This window comes from Mastigoproctus giganteus, chromosome 3 (assembly GCF_048544385.1).
Source record: "Mastigoproctus giganteus isolate SK-2022 chromosome 3, ASM4854438v1, whole genome shotgun sequence".
Taxonomy (NCBI): Eukaryota; Metazoa; Arthropoda; class Arachnida; order Uropygi; family Thelyphonidae; genus Mastigoproctus; species Mastigoproctus giganteus.
The window spans coordinates 224932631-224954600 of record NC_143577.1 but is presented as its reverse complement, the minus strand read 5'-3'; the positions used below and the strand labels follow the sequence as shown (position 1 = coordinate 224954600).

At 38.9% G+C, this 21970-nt stretch overlaps 1 protein-coding gene across 1 annotated transcript in view; it reads left to right on the top strand.

Annotated features, from left to right (window-relative positions):
- The first annotated feature begins 5442 nt into the window (after positions 1 to 5442).
- The window catches only part of LOC150088792 (proton-coupled folate transporter-like), a 35419-nt gene continuing 18891 nt past the window's right edge, over positions 5443 to 21970 (top strand). Inside the window, exons 1-2 of the mRNA XM_090370326.1 lie at positions 5443 to 5582; positions 14864 to 15723. Coding sequence (XP_090226452.1) covers positions 14874 to 15723 — 850 coding nt within the window. The 5' untranslated portion in view covers positions 5443 to 5582; positions 14864 to 14873. The remainder of the gene's footprint in view (positions 5583 to 14863; positions 15724 to 21970) is intronic.

Genomic DNA, 21970 nt, shown 5'->3' with positions numbered 1-21970 from the left:
GCAGCTCTCCTAAGAGTGCAACTGGTGCCATCCAGGCAGCAGACATCCTACATGAAAACTTCAGCCTGTGTGACTTTCCGCCTATGCTACTTGGGGCCTAAACCTAATTCAGCCAGTAACAAAGAGCAACCTGACAAGATGCACACAAACATGACAACACCACTAGTAACGTGACTTGGCTTCCAACAAGGTCTTCATCATAACAGCGTGTCTTCAAGCTTACCTCCCCAAAGGATGTGGCGACCAATATCCAACCTGCACAGAACTGAACTGACTCCCTTTTTGGACCGAACGGATATGCCCCACATTTCAGAGTTGCGATACATTACCTCTTTGCCTCCACTACACGACATGAATCTACAGTTGGGATGTGACTCTGATATTATGCAAGATTCTTTCACCGTAACGAGACCTCACTGGATTCGGACTTTATCACATCAACATCATGTGACAGCTGCTACTCTTGCATGGTCCATTCCCGAATGAGAGCGTCTTCATAAGTGACTGTCACGAGAGAGGACTCCTACTACCAAACAGGACTACACTAGGCCGTGGCACTGAAATGCAAACATGTGACATCCACCTGTGGAGGATACTGGACTGTTTGTATCTCTGTGGTTCTCATGAGCCTGATCTCAACTTCCACCTCAATGGCTTACACTGGACTGACTATGTCTCCTTGGATCACATGGCCCAGAATCACCAGTGCAACCTGTAACCACCCTGAACCAGACTTATTTTCTGTTAGGTGGTTTGTTGCTGTATGATAAACCACCTAACTGTGCCCCTCTTCTACCACTTAAGTGACCTCTGGGTTGGTCTTGACTCTAATTACTGGATTGGACTGGACCATAACCTCTGGACAGGACCTGCTTTCTAGACTATCTCACTATATTGACAAACACTTGGCACTGATTTCAGATATGAAGACAACTTAACTGGACTGAAACTTTAACCCGATTGTGATATCAGCAAGAGCGATTTCTTCCAATGGACACTCTACACTGCCATAGGCAATGACTCTACACCTTGGCAGAATGCATTGCTGACTCTGGAGTAGTCCAGGGTGGAATCTTCATTGCTGACCGCCACGTGGGACAGGATTTTTGGACCTACTGTCCATTGCTCTACACTATCGCTACTATTATCTTCCTCCGCCCTCGTGGATAACACAGTTGGTAGAATCGCCTAGTTCCCACACATTGGATGGAAAAGACTTCAGTGCGAGCCGCGTCGTGAGGTGGAAATTTTTATGTGCCTTTTTCACAACGTGGCTAAGTTAATCGGTCTCACTCGAGAGTAGCATGGTTTTTCTTCCGGAAACAGTGGCTTTTCGTCTAGACTTCGCACACAGAAAATCGACATGAGAACACGTTATACTCAATTTACAGAGAGTATAGACGGAGCAGTGGGCCTTGAGCAGCCGAAAAGGCATACCGATTCCAATATGTTAGCACCCCACGCACGAGCTCCCACAAGCATTCTGAAACTCCGTGATATCTTTATTACTTCCAATATTGGCTACTTTATCACTTTGACTTGCACCACCGGCTACAAATTGCCACTGCTCTAGCGTATGAAGCTGTTCGGTATTTTATACTGCGATCTACACGGCATACTGAATTACGAATGGGAAGGACCCAATTCAATAATTACTGAGTGTAACATTTTATGTAAAAATTTATCCAGTTATACAGAGTCCAGTCACAATATTATGACCACCCCCGAATGCAGACATCACACACGCCTAGTGAATGATACAGCGCACGTGTCAAGTTCACACATCGCAAGCATATAAGGCTTTATGTTCGGCATCCGTGAACATAGTAACAGCCTCTGTCACGGGCAAAGCACGCGGCCTATCAGTCCTGGAAAAAAGGCATGATCATCGGCTATCGGGCCAGGGCTGCCAGCATTTCCGAAACAGCGGACTTTGTGAAATGCTCACGTACTGCAGTGGTGAAAGTGTATCAAGACTGGACGAATGGGACAGTTTTGAAGAACACCCATGCGCCATTGATCTCAGATGTGAACGTGGGCTGAAACGGTTGGTGAGGATCAATCGACGCGCTAGTGTTGTTCAACTAGCCGTCCAAATGAACCGGGGGGGGGTGCATCGAACCCTGTTGCGCATTGGACGCCGGAGCTGACACTTGGTGACAGCACCCATGCTGACGGCCGTTCATCGCAAACAATGCATCGAACCCTGTTGCGCATTGGACGCCGGAGCTGACACTTGGTGACAGCACCCATGCTGACGGCCGTTCATCGCAAACAATGCCGTCAGTTAGCACAGCAATACCAACACTTTATCCCTGCCGGGTGGCAACGGGTCGCCTTCTCCCATGAGTCACGGTTTCTGCTGCACCGAGTGGATGGACGGTGGCGAATTAGGCGTGAAACCTCCGAGAACAGAAAAAAAATATATATTATGATTTTAGGGTTCCTCGTAAATGATTAGATCTACCCATATATTTATTTGTCTGTAACATGCGTGTGTTCTCTGGTCTATTTGCTGGACGAAAAAACCCCAATTTCTTGGGGGAGGGAACCTTGCTATCTACACCTGAGACCGACAAACTCAGCCACAGATTAAAAAATGCCCACTAAAGTTCCTCCCGTCATCGACGGGATTCGAACCCGGGTCTTTTCCACCCGGCGTGGGGAGGACGGTGACGATACCACCGTGCTCCCCGCGCAGACTCCGAGAATAGACACCTGAATGCGATTATTGGCAGAAGGCAGGCTTGTGGGAGTGGCCTTATGGTGAAAGTGAAAGTGTATTGATGTCTAAAGGCACCAGGGATTTCCCCCATCTCCGCATTGCTTTCATTGTGGGTGTACCAGTTCGCTGGGAATGCCAGAGATTTAAACGTGCGTGGGCTTTGTATTTGTGTGATGTCGTGTACCGTTGTTCATCTGGTGATTTAGCCGCTGGATCCCTGTTGAGGCTCAACGTTGCCCAACTTTCGCCACGTGGAGGCAGACCAGAAATCCAGTAGACTCAGTTACTCTGGCAGGTCCAGCCGCGTAATTTCCTAAGATTTCGGCGGCTAGGACCTAAAAAAAAAAAAAAAAAAAAAAAAAAATTTTTTTTTTTATAACTAATCGATTGCGTGAGGGTGGTGTCGCTTGAATTTGAAAAGGCCAAAATATGGGCGAAAGGTGATTTGACATGCTTAAATTTAGGTGTGTGGGGTTTTCGCTAGTGAAAACGGCGTTATGATCTGGGGATTGTTTTCACGGCGTGGTTTGGGTCCGCTGATACATCTGGAGGGCACCCTGAATGCAAATGGTTACCTGTCGGTCGTCGCCGATCAGCTACACCCGTACATGTTGACTGTGTTCCCTGGGGCGATGGTATCTATCAGCAAGACAATGCGCCAAGCCATATTGCCAGAATTGTCCTTGAGTGGTTGAGGAACACGACAAAGACTTCAGACTGCTCTCTTGCCCACCGAATTCTCCGGATCTTAACTCAATTGAAAATCTATGGGACCACCTCCATCGACACATCAGACGGATGAATCCTCCACCAAAGAACCTACAGGAACTCCGTGGTGCACTGCAGTCTGCATGGTCACAGATACCCGTAGCAACCTTCCGCGGATTTATTGAGTCCCTCCCACGGCGGCTGGCTGCGGTGCATGCTGCGAAAGGCGCATAATCAGGATACTAGGTAGGTGGTCATAATAATGTGACTGGACCCTGTATGTTTAACAAAAAAAAGTATAGCGTTAACTTAATTTTTTTATGATAATGAATTTGAAATATACTAACTCTATCCCTAAATTTTCATGACCAAAAATTTTTATACCTCATTTTTCAACTAAGAGCTTTTTTGATTTTTATTTTCACCATTGTTGGACTGCTACCTTTATGTCGTCACAAGTAGATTCGACTTCCACTTAAATCATATTTGTTTTAGAGAAACATTTACATCACAAGAAGACAACCTTTATTATTATTATTGAGAGAGAGAGAGAGAGAGAGAGAGAGAGAGAATTATCTCCGGAAAGATAGTGGATGAATTCAATTTGCTGTATCAAATATGTATAGTGCGAGTTTCATATAGGAGCAGCAAACTGTAGTGTAGAGAGTACAGCTGCTTTGAATAAAAGCACAGAGAACTGAGGATCTTTGAATTTATATGTCTGCCTTTTGATGAAGCCAATTTGTTTTTTCGCTTGAAGTAATATATTTATAATATGTTTATCAAACCCACATCCAGCGGTAAAAGATCCAGATCTTTAACATCGCCAAAGCTATAATTGGAATATCCTTGATGTAGTATTGGTTAACTAAAATCATAGATTTTCTCGAACCTGCAAAGGAAATTGAGCTGCAGTTCCTAGGATTTACCTCCAGACCGTTTAAATCAACCCAATTATCAAAGGAGTTGAGAACAGTTGAAGATTATCTGCATCAGCTTTACTGTTAATTCGTGAGTAAAGTTTCACATCATCTGCACACATTAAAATCGTAATACCACCTTCCTCTACAAATTGCGGTAGATCATTGACAAAGATGGTGAATAAAGAGAGGCCCGAGAAATGATCCTTGTGGAACTCCTTTTGATGGAATAAATTCCCTTGAAATTTCCTGTCCGATGATAATCCTATGTTTCCGGCACGATATGTAATGCATCAACCAGGAGAGTAGCGGGTCAAGTGTTCCATACTGGCTTAATTTTTGGCAAGATGGTAGTGTGGGACACTGTAAAAAGCTTTAGTTAGGTATGTGCAGATCACATAAACCTGTCCTCCTATATCGACGATGTCTACCAGATACTGAGATTAGTGGTAGTTGATCGGCCCCTGGTAAAGCCATGTTCACTGTCGCAGATGAAATGCTGAAAATATTTCATTAATCGGTTGTGAATGATAGTGTCCAGAATTTTTTCTAACGAGATTAGAAGGCAGATGGGACTGTAATTTTCCAGAGTGAATTGCGTTGCTCTTTGGGATTGGAATATGTAGTTACTGGGGGGGGGGGAAATCAGAGGATATACGATAAATGGCACATACAGCTCTATATCCTCTTCTACAGTACTAGTAATGGGTATTCACTATTCAGTCACTAGGAGGTGTCCGTATATGATATCTACAACTTACTTGCAAGTTGTCTCCATGGTGGTCGGGAAGTGAAGTGCGAGTTTTTTAGAGAAAGACTTTAGCTGCTAATATTTTGTTATGCGATTAATATATTTTGATTCATTTGTTATGTGGCTTAATTCTTAATAATTTTACCTCTGGTTGTGCTGAATTTATAGCTTGCATTGTTGTTTAGCATTCCAGTAAATTTTAATTCCGTTTCTGATTCAAAATCTATCCATATGGAAATAGTGCGCCTTTTTATTGGGCTTTAGTTGGGCTAAATAGAAAATTTGATTTGCTTATACCTTGCTTTGAATTAGGTCATTATATCCTGTCATGAGAGAGAGAGAGCAGGTGACAACACAGGAAATAGTAACGAATACATTCCGTTATGATTAATCAGTCGACCTTATGTGCACTTCCGACATTGTATTAATGCATGCACCATTTCTAAAGCCATACCTTTCCTAGTCGCAATTTTCCAAGGTAAGAATAACCATTAATTCCTGCTTAAACATTTTATCTGTATAATTCGTGTAACCTTTCAGTGCTGCCCCCTATTCAAAACAGCATCACGAGGTTAAAGGCGAAGGACACCTACTTTTGTTGACAGTCATATTTTCTTTGAAAAGAGTTTTGAGTTTAGCTGAAAGCACTTGGCCATTTGTATAATTATTTCTATAAAACGAAGTCATTGTGCGTAGCAAAACAAATGTACTCGCCAACGAAACAAGCAAATCACCAATGTGAAATGAGCCGAGGCTTGCAATTGAGAAAATGGTAGCGATTGGAAAACTTTTATTTTCCTGTATAATATATATTATAATTTATAATTTATTATAAATTATAATATGTATATATTATACAGAAAAATTAAAGTTAATATATATTATACAGGAAAATTAAAGTTTTCTTCTTATTATTATTACTAGCCACGTAGTGCAAGGAAGCTTTATGCTTATGCAGCACCAACCAAAAAGTATTTTCGAGTTACTATGAGCGAAAGAGAGTCAGAAGTTGAAAGGAATCACCAAGAAGGAGAATTATTATGAATATTATTATTAGCTGTATGGTGTAAGGAAGCCTGAGGCTTGTGCTGCACCAGCCAAAAAAAAAAAAAAAAAATTTCCCCGAGTTACCCTGAGAGAGAGAGAGAGAGAGAACTAGAAGGGAATCACCAAGAAAGAGAAGAATGATGATATTCAGCTCAGGACCCTGGGTGTGTCAAGCCCATACCAGATGTGAGCCCTTGGGGGTTATATACTACTGTATATTGAAAAGCATTCATTAAGAAGAGTTTCCTACATTATCAGTTCTGATATAGGAAACTCTCCTAATACATAAGTATTTTTCTGATCAAAGATCTGGAGGATGGAAGTATGACATCTCCCCGCCATTTAATTAAAAATGCTAATGTTGGTCGTAGAACGGCTTGCTAGTACCACTTTGTAATAACTGAGAGCAAAGTGGAGGAGAAATTGTTGAAGTTAAACATAAGAAGGGCACCTGGGCTGGATGCAATCTATCCAGTTCATCCGATTGAATCTATTGAATCTATCCGATTCAATCTATCTGATCAAAGATCTGGAGGATGGAAGTATGACATCTCCCCGCCATTTAATTAAAAATGCTAATGTTGGTCGTAGAACAGCTTGCTAGTACCACTTTGTAATAACTGAGAGCAAAGTGGAGGAGAAATTGTTGAAGTTAAACATAAGAAGGGCACCTGGGCTGGATGCAATCTATCCAGTTATATTAAAAGAGGCAGCAAAGGAAGTAAACAAACCCTTAGCCATACGAGAGCATCCTTGGACTCAGGGAAAGTCCCCACAGACCGGAAATGTGCAAATGTGTCCCCAGTTCACAAAGGGGAATCAAAGGGCGACACGAGTAATTGCAGACCAGTTAGTTTAACTTCTGTTCTGGGTAAAATAATGGTGTCACTAGTTAAAGATGCATTGCAGGATCATCTAGACAAGACTGCAGCAATAATTCAGACACAGCATGGGTTTGCTATGGGAAAGTCTTGTCTGACAAATTTTTTAAATACTATGATGTGGTTACAAAGGAACTGGATACAAAAAATAATTTTGTTATCATATACTTGGATTTCAGGAAAGCTTTTGACACTGTTGTGCATGGAAGACTACTGTACAAATTGGAACAGAATGGTATTAAGGGTAAGTTGCTACAATGGATAAATGGGTGGTTGAGTGGTAATCAGTGGATGCTGGTCTTTGTGGACTAATGTTATTAGTGGAGTTCCACAGGGTTCTGTGTTGGGCCTACTGTTGTTTTGTATATTTATCAACGATATTGATGAAGGTATATCAGGCTTAGTGTCAAAGTTTGCAGATGATACGAAGATTGGCAGGGTTGTTAATGACAGTAATGGCAGTGGGCTACTGCAACAAGATCTATAAAATTTGGGCAGATGGGCTGAGAAGTGGCAACTGAAGTTTAACATTGACAAATGCAAATGAAGTAACCCCAGAGGACCATACCAACTGTGTGGTACTACACCTAGGGTGGTAAAAAATTAAAAAGACCTGGGAGTAATTGTGCAGTCAGATATGAAGTTTTCTGAGCAGTGCAGACAGGTTGCAAGAGCAAGTCATGGGGTTTTGTCAACAATATACAGGAATTTTGCTAGCAGGGAAAAGGAGGTGATTATCCTTTTGTATAAGGCAATGGTCAGGCCACACCTAGAGTACTGTGTACGGGTCTGGAGGCCTCATTTTAGGAAGGATGTAGATTTGCTTAAGCATGTACAGAGAAGGGAAACAAGATTGTTGAGGGGAATGAATGGATCTGCTTACAAATAGAGGCTAAGTTCTGCAAATTGTAGCGGCTGGAGACTAGGCACCTGCGAGGTGATCTGATTTAGGTGTATAAGCCCTTGAATGGTTGAGCACGCTGAATTCTGATGAGATTCTTTCACTTGCTCAGATTACGAACCTAAGCAGGCATAAATTCAAATTGAGAAAAGACAGTTGTAGAATAGATGTGCGTAAATTTGCTTTAGCCAGCGGGTGGTTAATTGCTGGAACAAACTTCCATCTGTCATGGAAGTTGATAGCTTAAATAAATTCAAGGAGGAACTGGACAAACTTTTGGAGGGAATGGTTGTGTGGATTTTTTTTTTTTTTTGGCTGATGCTACATAAGCTCATACGCTTGCTTTCTTGCATAATGTGCCACTGTTACTTTTAGCAGTGGAGTTTAATCCACCTTGGCCAACAACGTAGAATCGTAGCTGAAACTACTCTACAACTGCCAGGGGGAGGGGAAATGGAGAGGAGCCCGAACATTAAGAGGGCACGATTTTTATTTATATATATTTTTGATGTTAATGGGGAGGAGATTACAATACAATTTTTTAACATGAAATTATCAGAAATTAACTTTCAGCTGCAGCTTATATTGAACAGTATTGTTTGCCATTTCTTAATTTCATCACTGACATTATAAATTTAATCAAGTATCTGTATCTTGGAACAAGTTATTGCAATTCAGAAATAAGTTATTTATTAACAAAAATCAAATTTATTTTATAATTTGCTATTTCTGCCTCTTACAGTATTTAATATTCATAAGTAAATTGTCAAAATCTAAATTGGGTATCGTGTTAAGGTAAAAAGCTATTGAAATAACTTCTTGATACTCATTCATGACAAACATTTGAATTATCAGTGCCTTCCTTTCAGTGGAATCAAAACATCAGAATGGATATATGAAATACAATAATGTGTCTCTCATATTATTTACATTTCATTTGTCATTACATTTTACATTGGGTCTGAACAGTTAGTTTTGGGCAAAAACCAGTAAAGCAAATCTGCACATTGAGTTATTTTTGTCATTATAAATAATATTTTGCTGTCATTTATTGGGTTTTACATCATATTAATATAGTTCTCTCAGTTTATACTGAACTTGGAGTGTCAGACTGCAGAATGATCCATTATGTGGTAGTTGTCTACAATTTTTTTTTTTTTTTTTTTTGTTTTGTTTTGAACATTTATATTCTGGAGTATTTCAATCAATACTCCAGAACAGAAATGGCGGCAAGCAAAACAGTGGAAAAGCAGTGATTGAAAAGTTGACTCCATCCACTCACTGCATTCCCCTTCTTGATATCACACGCGGATGTCACGTGATAAATCGTTATGTCACAGTTGAAAATTCACAAAAACAAACAAAAAAATAAAACTATTCCCCACACACTAACGGCGAAACAGCACTTTCTCAACCCACAAAATGTCTAAAAAAATATTCACGGCTTCTGCCCCCAAACCAATGCTTTCACAACCCACCATTACCAAACGATGGCCTGTGCCATCGTTTGGTAATGCATTTTCCTGAAACTCCAAAACCTAATTACCCCTCCTTACTTTGGCAATGAAATTAAATTACTCTTTGTACATTCACAAATTGTCCAAAAAAAAGAAAAAAATGCTCTTTCTTGAAACTCCAAAATCTGATAATCCCTCCTTACTCAGGCAATAAAATAGCTTCTCTTGCTTCAATCTGTCCCGAATTATTATTGTAAAATCATCCAACCCATGCAAACAAAAATCAACTCATGAGTCCTAAATGTGGCCAGCAACTGGTTTTTTTGTTTGAAACCCTCCCGAAGTCACATAAAAAACTAACCTTTTTTCACTAAAACTACACAAAAACTTTTTTTCTCAAAAAACTAAACTAAAACGACTCCAGTCCCCAAACCCCCACTTTTCCAACCCACCATAACTAGACGATGCCACATGCATTTGCAATAAATTTACTCTTTAAACACCCACAAAACATCCAAAAAAAATGCATTTTCCTGAAACTCCAAAACCTAATTACCCCTCCTTAATTTGGCAATTTGCTTATTGGCTTCTATTGCTTGAAACCGTCCCGCATTATCTCACCAACACAACTGAACCTAATCAACCAAACCAAAAACCTAAAAAACCCACACTTCTTTTGCTTGAATTTGCCCCAAATTTAGCCACACAAACAAAAATCACATCATGAATCATAGCTGCGACCAACTACCAGTTTTTTGCTTGAATCCATTCAGAAATTGCGTAAAAACCTAACTTTTTTTTCATTAAAACTAAACGAAACATAACCTTTATTCTCAACAAACTAAACGAAAACAAAGAAAACACCTTTTCATTCCTCACTTGAAGGACTGTATACACTGCCAACAGCATTCAAAAACTCCATAGTAAGATTCTCGCTACCTGAGTGCACACACTGCCACATATTCTGGGAGGCAGAAGTCAAACTGACCATCTACAGTCCCCAGCGGCGTTTGCTGTATAATACCACTCCACATTCCCTTGATACTGTTGGTGTTATTACCGATTTTTTGCTTGAATCCCTCCCAAAGTTGCACAGAGATCTATCCTTTTTTTACTAGAAACTAAACGAAACCGAACCTTTATTCTCAACCAACTAAACAAAAACAAAGAAAATTCACCTCATCAGTAGTTGCAACCAACGACCAGTTTTTTGCTTGAATCCCTCCCGAAGTCACATAAAAACCTGACCTTTATTCTCAACAAACTAAATGAAAACAAAGAAAACTCACCTCGTTGGTCCTTGCTTGAAGACTGGTACACACTACCAACAGCATTAAAAAATTCCACAGTAAGATTCTCGTTACCTGAGTGCATACGTTGCCACATATATTATACAAGGTACGAGTTGAACTGCCCATCTACAGTCCTCGATAGCAATCCGATACTACAGTCATACCAGGCAGCAAGGCTTAATTATGTCCAGGAGGACTTCTTTACTCCTATTTTCCACGATCTTGAAAAACCACTGTGAACTGCCTCGTTCAACCCCACCAAACATTCTAGTGCCCATTCACTCTTTTAGCTCTTTCAAAAACAAAATGGCACCAAACGACACACACCACCAAAGAACAAGGCTGAGAATGATAAATAATAATTTCACATTTACCGCTACAATCCCAAACAACCACGTACTCTTGCTTGACATCTACCCGTCAATCACACCACTGACTGGGAGGTGCCTTCATCTGCCAATCACCTCCACTTCCTTGCTTTCATCGAAGAACACACCAGGGTACACTATGCTGGATTTTAGCCTTTTTTCATTAGGCATATGATATCAGTTATCTTTTCCACAATCCTGAGTGCTCTTAATAGTTCCTTCAGAGAAAGGGATGCATGCATTTAACCCCGGGGGCTCACATCTGGTGAGTATGGGCTTGGCACATCCAGGGTTCTGAGCTGCATATCGTCATTCTTCTCTTTCTTGGTGATTCCCTTCTACTTTTGACCCTCTCTCTCTCTCTCTCTCTCAGGGTAACTCGGGAATTTTTTTTTTCCTCGTGCAGCATAAGCCTCAGGCATCCTTGCACCATATAGCTAGTAATAATAATAATAATAATTTCGTCAATAAAATAACGCAATAGGTAAGCTAAGGCTCAGGCCTTGTGGGTAGCACAGTTGGTAGAATTGCCATCCTTCCCACACTGGGTGGTAAAGACTTGGGTTCGAGTCTCGTTGATGATATGTGGAATTTTTATGGGCCTTTTTCATAATGTGGCTAAGTTAGTTGGTTTCAGGTGAGGGTAGCATGATATTTTCTCTTGGAAACTCAGGTTTTTTGTTCAGCAAAAAGAAAATTGATCACAGTACACACACAATTTACAGACTATATACAGAGCAATATGGCCTTAGTTGCCAGTGCCCCTAAAACCCTATTACAACAACCACCAAGGCCCAGGATGGATGGCACCACACCAGAATGCCATTCCAACTCATCATATGCATAATATCACATATATAAATTAACTGCCTTTTGTTCAGTTATCCTGACATTCTTTTTCATAAAATTTTCCATTTTAAATGTTTGAGATAAATGATCATGATTTTATAACACCATATCTCAAATACTGACATATACTCACTTGTGGAGAATGAAATGCACTCTGAATATTTATGGAGAAATTAAAATGAGGTGATGGCCATTGGTAGCCCCATGTTTTGTATAAATAAAAGTGTTAGTGTTGTGCTTTGTAAGTTACCTATTTAGCAAAATTAGGAATTAATATACGTTGTAAGCATACTGCAGTATTACCAAAAAACAAATGTATGGTTATCAAAAATTGCATGTTTGGTGAAATAATATGCTATCCTGATATTAATAAGAATGATGCTTGTAGAGGAAACTAGCAGACTGCCCCATCTTCACCTTGATGTCTTTATTTAACCATTTTTCTTCTACAGTAACTCCTGTCATTATCATTGGACCAAGCATGACTCTAATAAATGTTTTTCAGTTTTCAACCAATGTTCACCAAAAAATTCTTGTTTGTAATCCTCAGGTTAATTGTAAGTTTTTTTTTTCTGTTTATACTCCGGGACAACCAAATGGTCAGAGGAGTTCACAAGATAAACAGAATACAAGAAACAGCACCATATTTAGCAGTCACGGACTTGAACCCTGGTCACTCAAGGCACGTGTACTTAAGCACCCATGTGCCTGATCACTCGGCTACGGCGGCCTCATTTTTTGTTTTTCTCAACTTCATCAACTCCACAAGATGATATTTTGACGATAAAATACTTTCTGTATATTTGTATTTAATAATTGTACATATGTACAATACAGTATCACAATTTCTTTATAAAATTTCAATATTTGGATACTGTATTTTTTAAAAATAACTTAAGTGTTTTTACTTTCTTTATTTTTGTATTAATGTAAAAGTACAGTACATCATTATGAAGGCCTCTCAAGAAATTTAAGAAAAAATATTCAAAGTAATTGAAAAACTAAAATGTGGTTAAAAACTAAAACCCAGGAACTAGATCACTATTAGATTTCAGAATGAAAGCTGGTTAACAGTTGTATCTCTTTTTCTGTCCTTGCATAATATACTGCTACACTGCATTTCTCTTTACTGGACTGTGTTTGCTGCTATAATATATACAGGATGTTTTAATTAGCATTAGTATATGATGCAAGAAAGCAAGCTTATACAGCATCAGACAAAAAAAAAAACCCTTCCCATTTCACCCATCCATTCGCTCCAAAAGTTTGTCCACTTCTTCCTTGAATTTATTTAAGCTATCAGCTTCCACAACGGCAGATAGAAGTTTGTTCCAGCAATCAACCACCTGCTGGCTAAGGGCAAATTTCTGCACATCTATTCAACAACTGCCTTTCCTCAATTTCAGTTTATGCCCCCTCAGGTGTGTAATCTGAGCAAGAGGAAGAATCCCATTAACATTGAGCTTGCTCAAACCATTCAAGGCCTTATACACCTCAGTCAGATCACCTCACAGGTGCTTTGTCTCCAGACACTGCAATTTGCAGAACTTAAGCCTTTCTTTTTAAGAGCACCCCTTTTTCCCCTCACCAATCTCATTGCCCTTCTCTGTACTCATTCCAGTAGCTCTACATCCTTCCTAAAATGAGGCCTCCAGATCTGTACGCATTACCCAAGGTGTGGCCTGATAATTGCCTTATACAAGGGGATAATCACCTCCTTATCCCTGCTAGCAAAATTCCTATATATCATTGACAAAACCCCAGAGCTAATCCTGCTGCCTGTCTGCACTGCTCAGAAAATTTCATATCTGATCGCACAATTACCCCCAGGTCTTTTTCATTCTCCACTACCCGAGTGTAGTACTGCACAGTTGGTACATTACTCTGGTGTTACTGCTACCTATATGCAGTACTTTGCATTTGTCAATGTTAAACTGAAGTTGCCGCCTCTCAGCCAACTGCTCAACTTTTCTAGATCCTGTTGCAGCAGTGTGCGTTGGGGTTGCATTTGCACATGTCCAGTCCTTGGGGACCTCCCCTGAGTCCAAGGATGCTCTCATAATTATGGATTTATGGTTTGCTTAATTTTTTTGCTGCCTCCCTTAATATAACTGAATAGATCTCATCCATTCCATGTGCCTTTCTTATGTTTTTAACTTCAACAATTTCTCCTGCACTTTACTCTCAGTACAAAATCAATTAGCTCCCTGTTAGAGTTTGATAAGCTTCTGGCTTCGACTTCCCTACAGAATTCCTCATGTTTCAATGTAGATGCAAAAGTACTCATTTTGTCAATTACCTGAGCAGAATCATCGGCAGTCAAACTATCAATATCAAGTGGACCAATCTGATTCATCACCTTCCTTCTAAAGTTTATATAAGTAAAGAAGTCTTTGCATCCTTTGCCAAAGATTTCTCGTAATCTGCTTTCACTTGCCTAAATTCCCTTGTGATTTGATTACAGAATAGCTTATATCTACCATAGGGTTCTGTGTCTCCTGATAATTTATAGGCATTCTATGCATTTTTCTTTTCTACCACGGGCTTCATTATTTCGTCTGACATCCATTTTCTAGTGTCATACATATAATCACATAAATATACAGTACTTGGTGTGATATTAGAAATTGATATACAAGAACATTATGTCATGCTTCTGTTACATTGTATTATATTGTTAGGCAATTATTTACTGTTGTCCCAATCATTTAGTAAGTCACTCGTTAAGATTTTAATATAGTAGCGTAGATATGGTTTCATCCTTGCTTCATGTAACGAAAATAATTCTGCTAAATTGCATCCTCTTATAGGGTGACACAAACTGAGGGATACATTTGTATCCCTCAGTTTGTGTCATTTAATCATTATTTTTCTTAATTAAATTACTTGGTTTTTTAACTATAAAATATTAAATTCTTGTTTGTTATTTTTTCAAAATTATGTATCGTTTTTTTTTTTCTACAGGTGTTAAAAAATGGCATGCACACGATTGAAACAATGGCTATGCTTGATTACAGTTGAGCCTGTCCTCTTTCTTTATATGATGACAATATTTTTGGAAATGAACACCATCCAAGATCTTATCTTCACCAAAATGTGTATAAGCATCACCCATTATAATGTTACAAGTAAATGTCAGAACTTAACTAATGAAACACACAGTGCAGTAGAAGCAAAAACATCAGAATGGATGAAATACTATAATGTTGCTCTCTTCTTATCAACATTTGTTGTTACATTTTACATTGGTTCTTGGACAGATAGATTTGGTCATAAACCGGTAATGCTAATCCCACCTATTGGGACTTTGTTGGCATCTATAAATAATATATTTCTGTCAGTTTACATTGAACTTGGAGTGGTATATCTGTTAATTAGTGGATTTATATCTGGTTTCACATCTGGAACAGTTGCCATGATAGCCACTACATTTGGATATATTTCAGATATTACCACAGAACAGACACGTACAAAAAGAATAGTTGTATTAGAATCTATGATATTTGTTGGTGGAACAGTTGGAATGTATACCGCAGGTGGTATGTTAAAGAGACTAAAGTATGATGATCTGTTTAATAAATATGCATCTTGTTTCCTTTTGGAATTGTGTGTGAATATTGTAATTATATTATATATTTTAATACATCTTAAAAGTCTGAAATCTGAAGTGATCCCCAGTGGTGGAAATATGTTGTCATCTCTTTTTTCACTCTCTCATATAAAGGAAGTTATACACACTGTGGGTTGTGCTCGAGAGGGTCATAAGAGGAAACATCTTGTGTTACTGTTATTAGCTATAACAGCAAGCTTTTATGCAATGGCAGGTAAGATATATTTTGAATAAGATATAATGAGAATAAGGTATATATATAAAATATGTTATATATTTCATTTCTGTCTGAAGAGAATGAGTTGGTTCAACTAAATTTTATATTAGAATTTTTTAAAAATATATCATTTCATTTATTTTTATTAACTTAATTTCCATTATTTTATTATATTTTACCCCAGGGGCTCACATCTGGTGAGTATGGGCTTGGCACACACCCAGGGTCCTGAGCTGGATATCATCATTCTGCTCTTTCTTGGTGATTTCCTTCTACTTTTCTCTCTCTCTCTCTCAGGGTAACTCAGAAATTTTTTTTGGCTGGTGCAGCATAAGCCTCAGGCTTTCTTGCTGCACCATATGGCCAATAATAATATTAATATTCAATTACTGTGGACACAGAGCGAAATGAGACAGAATAAATTATGACAAGTTTAATAATAGGAAAAACATATACATATATTAGATTAGATAAATACAAAAAGCTTTCCTTGATAGCCATGAAAGCTTTTTGTATGTATCTAATCTAATATATGTATGTATTTTTCCTATTATTAAACTTGTCATAATTTATTCTGTCTCCATTTCCCTCTGTGTCCACAGTAATTCGATATTAATAATGAATCCAGAGTGCACAGGCCTCTTTAATAATAATAATAACATTTTAAGTACAATGGATTTAAAGTTAAAAGTCAACCATAATAACATTGCCTTCATTTATAAACATGTACTGTTGCTTTATTAATTTAATTATGTGGAAAAGAATTTTTTTATATTAAATAGACTCTGCATGTCTGTTCATATTGTAACTCCCCAGATCTCTTTATTTCCCTTCTGTTTTAAATTAAGTCTCTTGAAGAGTATAATTTATTTTGGATTGTTATTTCCCAAGTGTTTTGCATTTTGTGCCTAGTATTTTGGAGCATCAAAACCTAGCTGCTATTTAAGACTATTTACATTGTCCCAAAAGAGAACTGCTTGGCTCTCTTTATTACCCAATCTCCTAAATTTTTATATCATCTTCAAATTTTGACATATCTTATATATTCCTTTGTCTGTGTCATTTAAGAATATCAGAAATGGGAGAAATCCTAGAACTGAGAGACCCACTCCTAATTTTTAAGACCATTTTAAGGCGCCTTTGTAGCCAGGTGGGAAGGAGCAGCAGTGCATAGCACACGCTTCTTGATTAGACCGGGGTTCGAGACCGTCACCACCAAATACGGAGGATGCGGAAAGGTCAGGGAATGACCACTGCATATCCCGGAGCAATATGGCCTTAGTTGCTAATGCTCCTAAAAACCAAATAACAAACAAACAAACAGACCATTTTAAAGAGTAACCACTAATTACAACCCTTTGCCTTTTGTCATCTGATAAACCCATAATCCACCTAAAGATCTTATTTTTGATCATAGCACCCTGACTTGTATAGCAATTTCTCATGCAGGAGTGATTCAAATGCTTTGAAATGCCAGTATTTTCTTCATTCAGCTTACAACTGATATTGTCTTAATTAATTTATCTTGTTAGTTAGACAAGATTTTCCCTGTATAGTGTTCTTCTGAGAATATCATTTTTACCTGGATTGCCCTGCATTCTTATTCAGTGCCTGCATGGTTTTTTCTGCCATCGAACTCAGATTGACCAGTCTGTATTATTATTATTAGCCATGTGGTACAAGGAAGCCTAAGGCTTATGCTATACTAGGCAAGAGAGTAAGTGAGTCAGAAGTAAAAGGGAATCACCAAGAAAGAGAAGAATGATGATATCCAGCTCAGGACCCTGCGTGTGCCAAGCCCATACTCACCAGATGTGAGCCCCTGAGGTTTGCCCACTTAGTATAAATACCTTTATGAATCCGAGCTACATTGGTGCTTTTTAATCTTCAGAATCCAAAATATATGTTGCACTTCCTTGCAGACTGTGGCATCTATCCCAGGGACCTTGCTTTTGTGATCCTGACTTTGAGAATTATAGTCCAAGCTGCCAGTATGCTATTAAACATAATATAACCAATCAACCTTCAGAATCAATAAGTTTCCTAGTAAATGGACCCCATAATGTTGAATTCATAGAGCTCAGTTTCACTAGTATAGTTTCTCGTCACTGTGAAGTGGCTTTCATTTATAAAGATCAATCATTTCCTCTATCCTTTACATAATGGTTCAGTCAAATGTGCTTTCTTTATATTTACATACATAAAACTCTTTGTCTCCTCTCTTTGCCTACCTTAGCCAGTGGTTTCTTGTATTTGGCCTTTTTCGGCCTAGTGATTCCTGTGGTACTATTTCTGATCAACTTAAAACTATTGTATGCTTCAAAGTTTTTCATTGCTCTATAATTGCCCCATGCAGTCTTTTTTTTTTTTTTTTTTGCTCTGTTAAACTAATAAGTTTCTTATTCATGTACCTTGTTGCTTCTTTTGTGGCAGCCGACCGGGCTAGCCGAGTGGGTAAAGTACCTGCCCGGCAACCCAAAGGTCGCGGGTTCGATTCCCGCCTCAGGCTTGGATCAAAGTACTGCAAAAACCTTGGGAGGTGCAATATGGCCACAGAAGCCGATGCGCCAACAACTACCAAATCAAAAAAAAAAAAAATCTTTTGTGGCAACTTTACAAAGTTATTCTATAATGCTACTATATTCCCTCCTGACATTGTTTGCCATTGACAGAGCTGTGTGGTGTTTTAAACTGTCATAATTCCTCTATCCTCCTTGGCAGCTTAGTCATCACGGTCATCATTATCTGTCACTGTTTTGGAGAGGTCTGGGCAGTGGTATAGGAACGCCTTGGCATTGGGGCAGGTGCCAAGGGTGCTGCTATCAGAGGGGCACCACTGACAGACCATATCAGTTCCATGTCAAGCTATTTCAACACCCGAGGCTAGCTGACAAAATGGCACCCCTAGATGTCACATCAGGATGAGAGCAGAGGGCGGGGTGCAGATTAATTTTTGCCAAATGGCATGTTTTCAGAGGGCGATTCAAGTCTGCATGCATCCTTAAATCTGAGTACATACTGCATAGCAGCATACATCTATTTGCCATCCAGAACGCAACTTTAAAGGAACCAATCAGGCAACCGCTTCATCAGTACATGCTCGAATGCACAGCACTTCGCAATTCAAGAACTGTGTACGTTCTGAGATGCTGAATAAGTTTGAAGTTATAAATAATGTGTGTAATCTGTTTTTGTGCTATATAAATAGATGATCATGAATATTGTGATTTTTAATTTAGGTGACACAGAAGCCTATGGTAGATATATGCTGGTCTGTAATCAAGTCAAAAGGGTGGTTAGGCAGGCAAAGACAGATTACGAGAAATCTTTGGCAAAAGATGCAAAAAGTAACTTATGTAAACTCTAGAAGGAAGGGGATGAATCAGATTAGTCCACTTCATGTCGAGGGTTCAACTGTTGATGATCCTGCTTAGGTAGCTAACAAACTGAATCAGTATTTTGCATCTAAATTTACAAATGAGGAGTTATTCTGGGAGTGGAATGCCAGAGGTATATTAAACCCTAATGAGCTAAATGATTTCGTAATAACTGAGAGCAAAATGGAGTAGAAATTGTTGAAGATAAACATAAGAAAGCCACTTGAGGTGGATCGGATCTATCCAGTTATATTGAAGGAGGCATCAAAAGAAGTAAGCAAACCTTTAGCCATAATTATGAGAGCTTCCTTGGACTCAGGGGTGGTACCCATGGACTGGGGATGTGCAAATGTGACCCCAATTCACAAAGGAGAATCAAAGGGCGACACAAATAATTACAGAACTGTTAGTTTAACTTCTGTTCCAGGGAAATTAATGGAGGTACTGGTTAAAGAAGCACTGCAGGATCATCTAGACAAGACTTCAGTTACAGCTCGGACACAGCATGGTTTTGTTAAGGGAAAGTCTTGCCTGACCAATTTTATTGGATACTATGATGTAGTCACAAAGGAACTGGATGCAAAGAATAATTTTGATATGATATATTTGAATCTTAGAAAGACTTTTGATACTGTTGTACATGGAAGACTACTGCACAAATTGGAGCAGTGTGGCATTGGAGGCAAATTGCTGCTATGTATAAAGGGATAGTTGAGTGGGAGAAGACAGAGAGTTGTAATCAATGGACACTGCTCTTCATGGAGTAATGTTATTAGTGGAGTCCATCCCCCCTGGGTTCAGTGTTGTTTCCATTGTTGTTTTCAGTGTTTATTAATAATATTGATGAAGGTGTATCAGGCTTAATGTCTAAGTTTGCAAACGATACGAAGGTTGGCAGGGTTGTTAATGACACTAACAACAGTACGCTGCTGCAACAGGATCTAGAAAAGTTGAGCAGATGGGCTTTGTGTAGTGAGATATATGAAGTTTTCTGAGCAGTGCACATGGTCTGCAAGAGTAGTTCATGGTGTCTTGTCAATGTTATACAGGAATTTTTCTAACAGGGATAAGGAGGCAATTATCCCCTTCTATAATTATATACGGGGATAATCAACTCCGATCCCAGTATACAGCACTGAAGGTGGTCAGTGGAGTCCACCTTCAGTGGAGAATGAGTATAAAGAAGGGCAACAAGATTAGTGAATGGAAGAAAGGGTTGCTCTTATGAAGAAAAGCTTAAGTTATACAAATACACGGTCTACAGACTAGGCACCTGTGAGGTGATCTAATTGAGGTGTATAAAGCATTGAATGGTTTGAGCAGGCCCAATGCTGATGGGATTCTTCATCTTGCTTTGATTTATGAACCTGAGAGTGCTTAAATTCAAATTGAGGAAAGGCAGTTGTAGAATAGATGTTCGGAAATGTGCCTTTAGCCAGCGGGTAGTTGTTTGCTGGGACCAACTGCCATCTGTCGTAGAAGTTGACAGCTTAAATAAATCCAAGTCAGAACTAGACAAACATTTGGAGCAAATGGATGGGTGAAATGATGGGTGAAATGGCTAGCAAATGGATGGGTGAAATGGCTAGCAAAATTCCTGTATATCATTGACCCCCATGACCTGCTCTTGCAGCCTGTCTGCATTGTTCAGAAAACTTCATATCTGACTGCACAATTACTCCCAGGTCTTTTTTATTTTCTACACCATAAGTGTAGTACCACCCAGTTGGTACGTTCCTCTGGGGTTACTTCTACCCATATTCAGTACTTTGCATTTGTCAATGTTAAACTTCAGTTGCCACTTCTCAGCCCATCTGCCCAAATTTTCTAGATCCTGTTGCAGTAGCACACTGCCATTACTTTAATTAACTACTCTGCTAACATTTGTATTATCTGCATACTTGTACATTAAGCCTGATATACCTTCATCAATATCATTTATAAATATACAAAACAAGATTGGGCCCAATACCGAATCCTGGGGAACTCCACTAATAACATTTGTCCGGGAAAAGCAGTGTCCATTGATTACCACTTTCTGTCATCTCCCACTCAACCACCCTTTTATCCATTGTAGCAACTTACCCTTAATACCATTCTGTTCCAATTTGTACAGTAGTCTTCCATGTCCAACGGTATCAAAAGCTTTCTCGAAATCCAATGTATCACATCAAAGTTATTTTTGCCTCCAGCTCCTTTGTGACCATATCATAGTATCCAATCAAATATGTGACAGGAAGTTGGATAGGTTTTAAGGGTACCACTAAGCTGGTAATCTTTTAAGCCAAAGAGATTACCATTGTGCTTACCAACAGCACTGTTGCCTAAATTTCTTGAAGGCGAGAGGGGCGAACAATGCGTACCCAGTTAAGTCTCTCGTAATCCTTTAACCACATAATCTCATAAAGAAAATTTTCTTTATTCTACAAACACTATTTTAAATGTAATTGCGAAGGGGAATTCAAAACAAATTCGCTAAACAGAAAAATCTGGTATAAAGAAGTTCGTTAAACAAAGGCAGACTGTCATTATTATATTTTAATGATAATTTTATTTACGGGCCTTTTTACGATGGTTTTACTAATTATCGTAAAAAAGCGCGTAGCCACGAATTTGCCAAGGGAGCCAAAAACAGCTACGCCTCTGCGTCTGGGTTTCATTTCCTTTGTTGACTAGAGGAATTTCTAAAATTCTCTTCAGTGAAAGCTGTAGCCAATCTCAGGTGGAAGAAGTTATTGGATTATTCCCAGTTTTTCAACCTGCACGACATGAAAATCAACCTGAAAACACACGCTGCTAGTCAAAAATTCTATGTGGATATGACCTACAAGTTCCAGTGCCATTAAAATAACAATTTGAAATTTTGT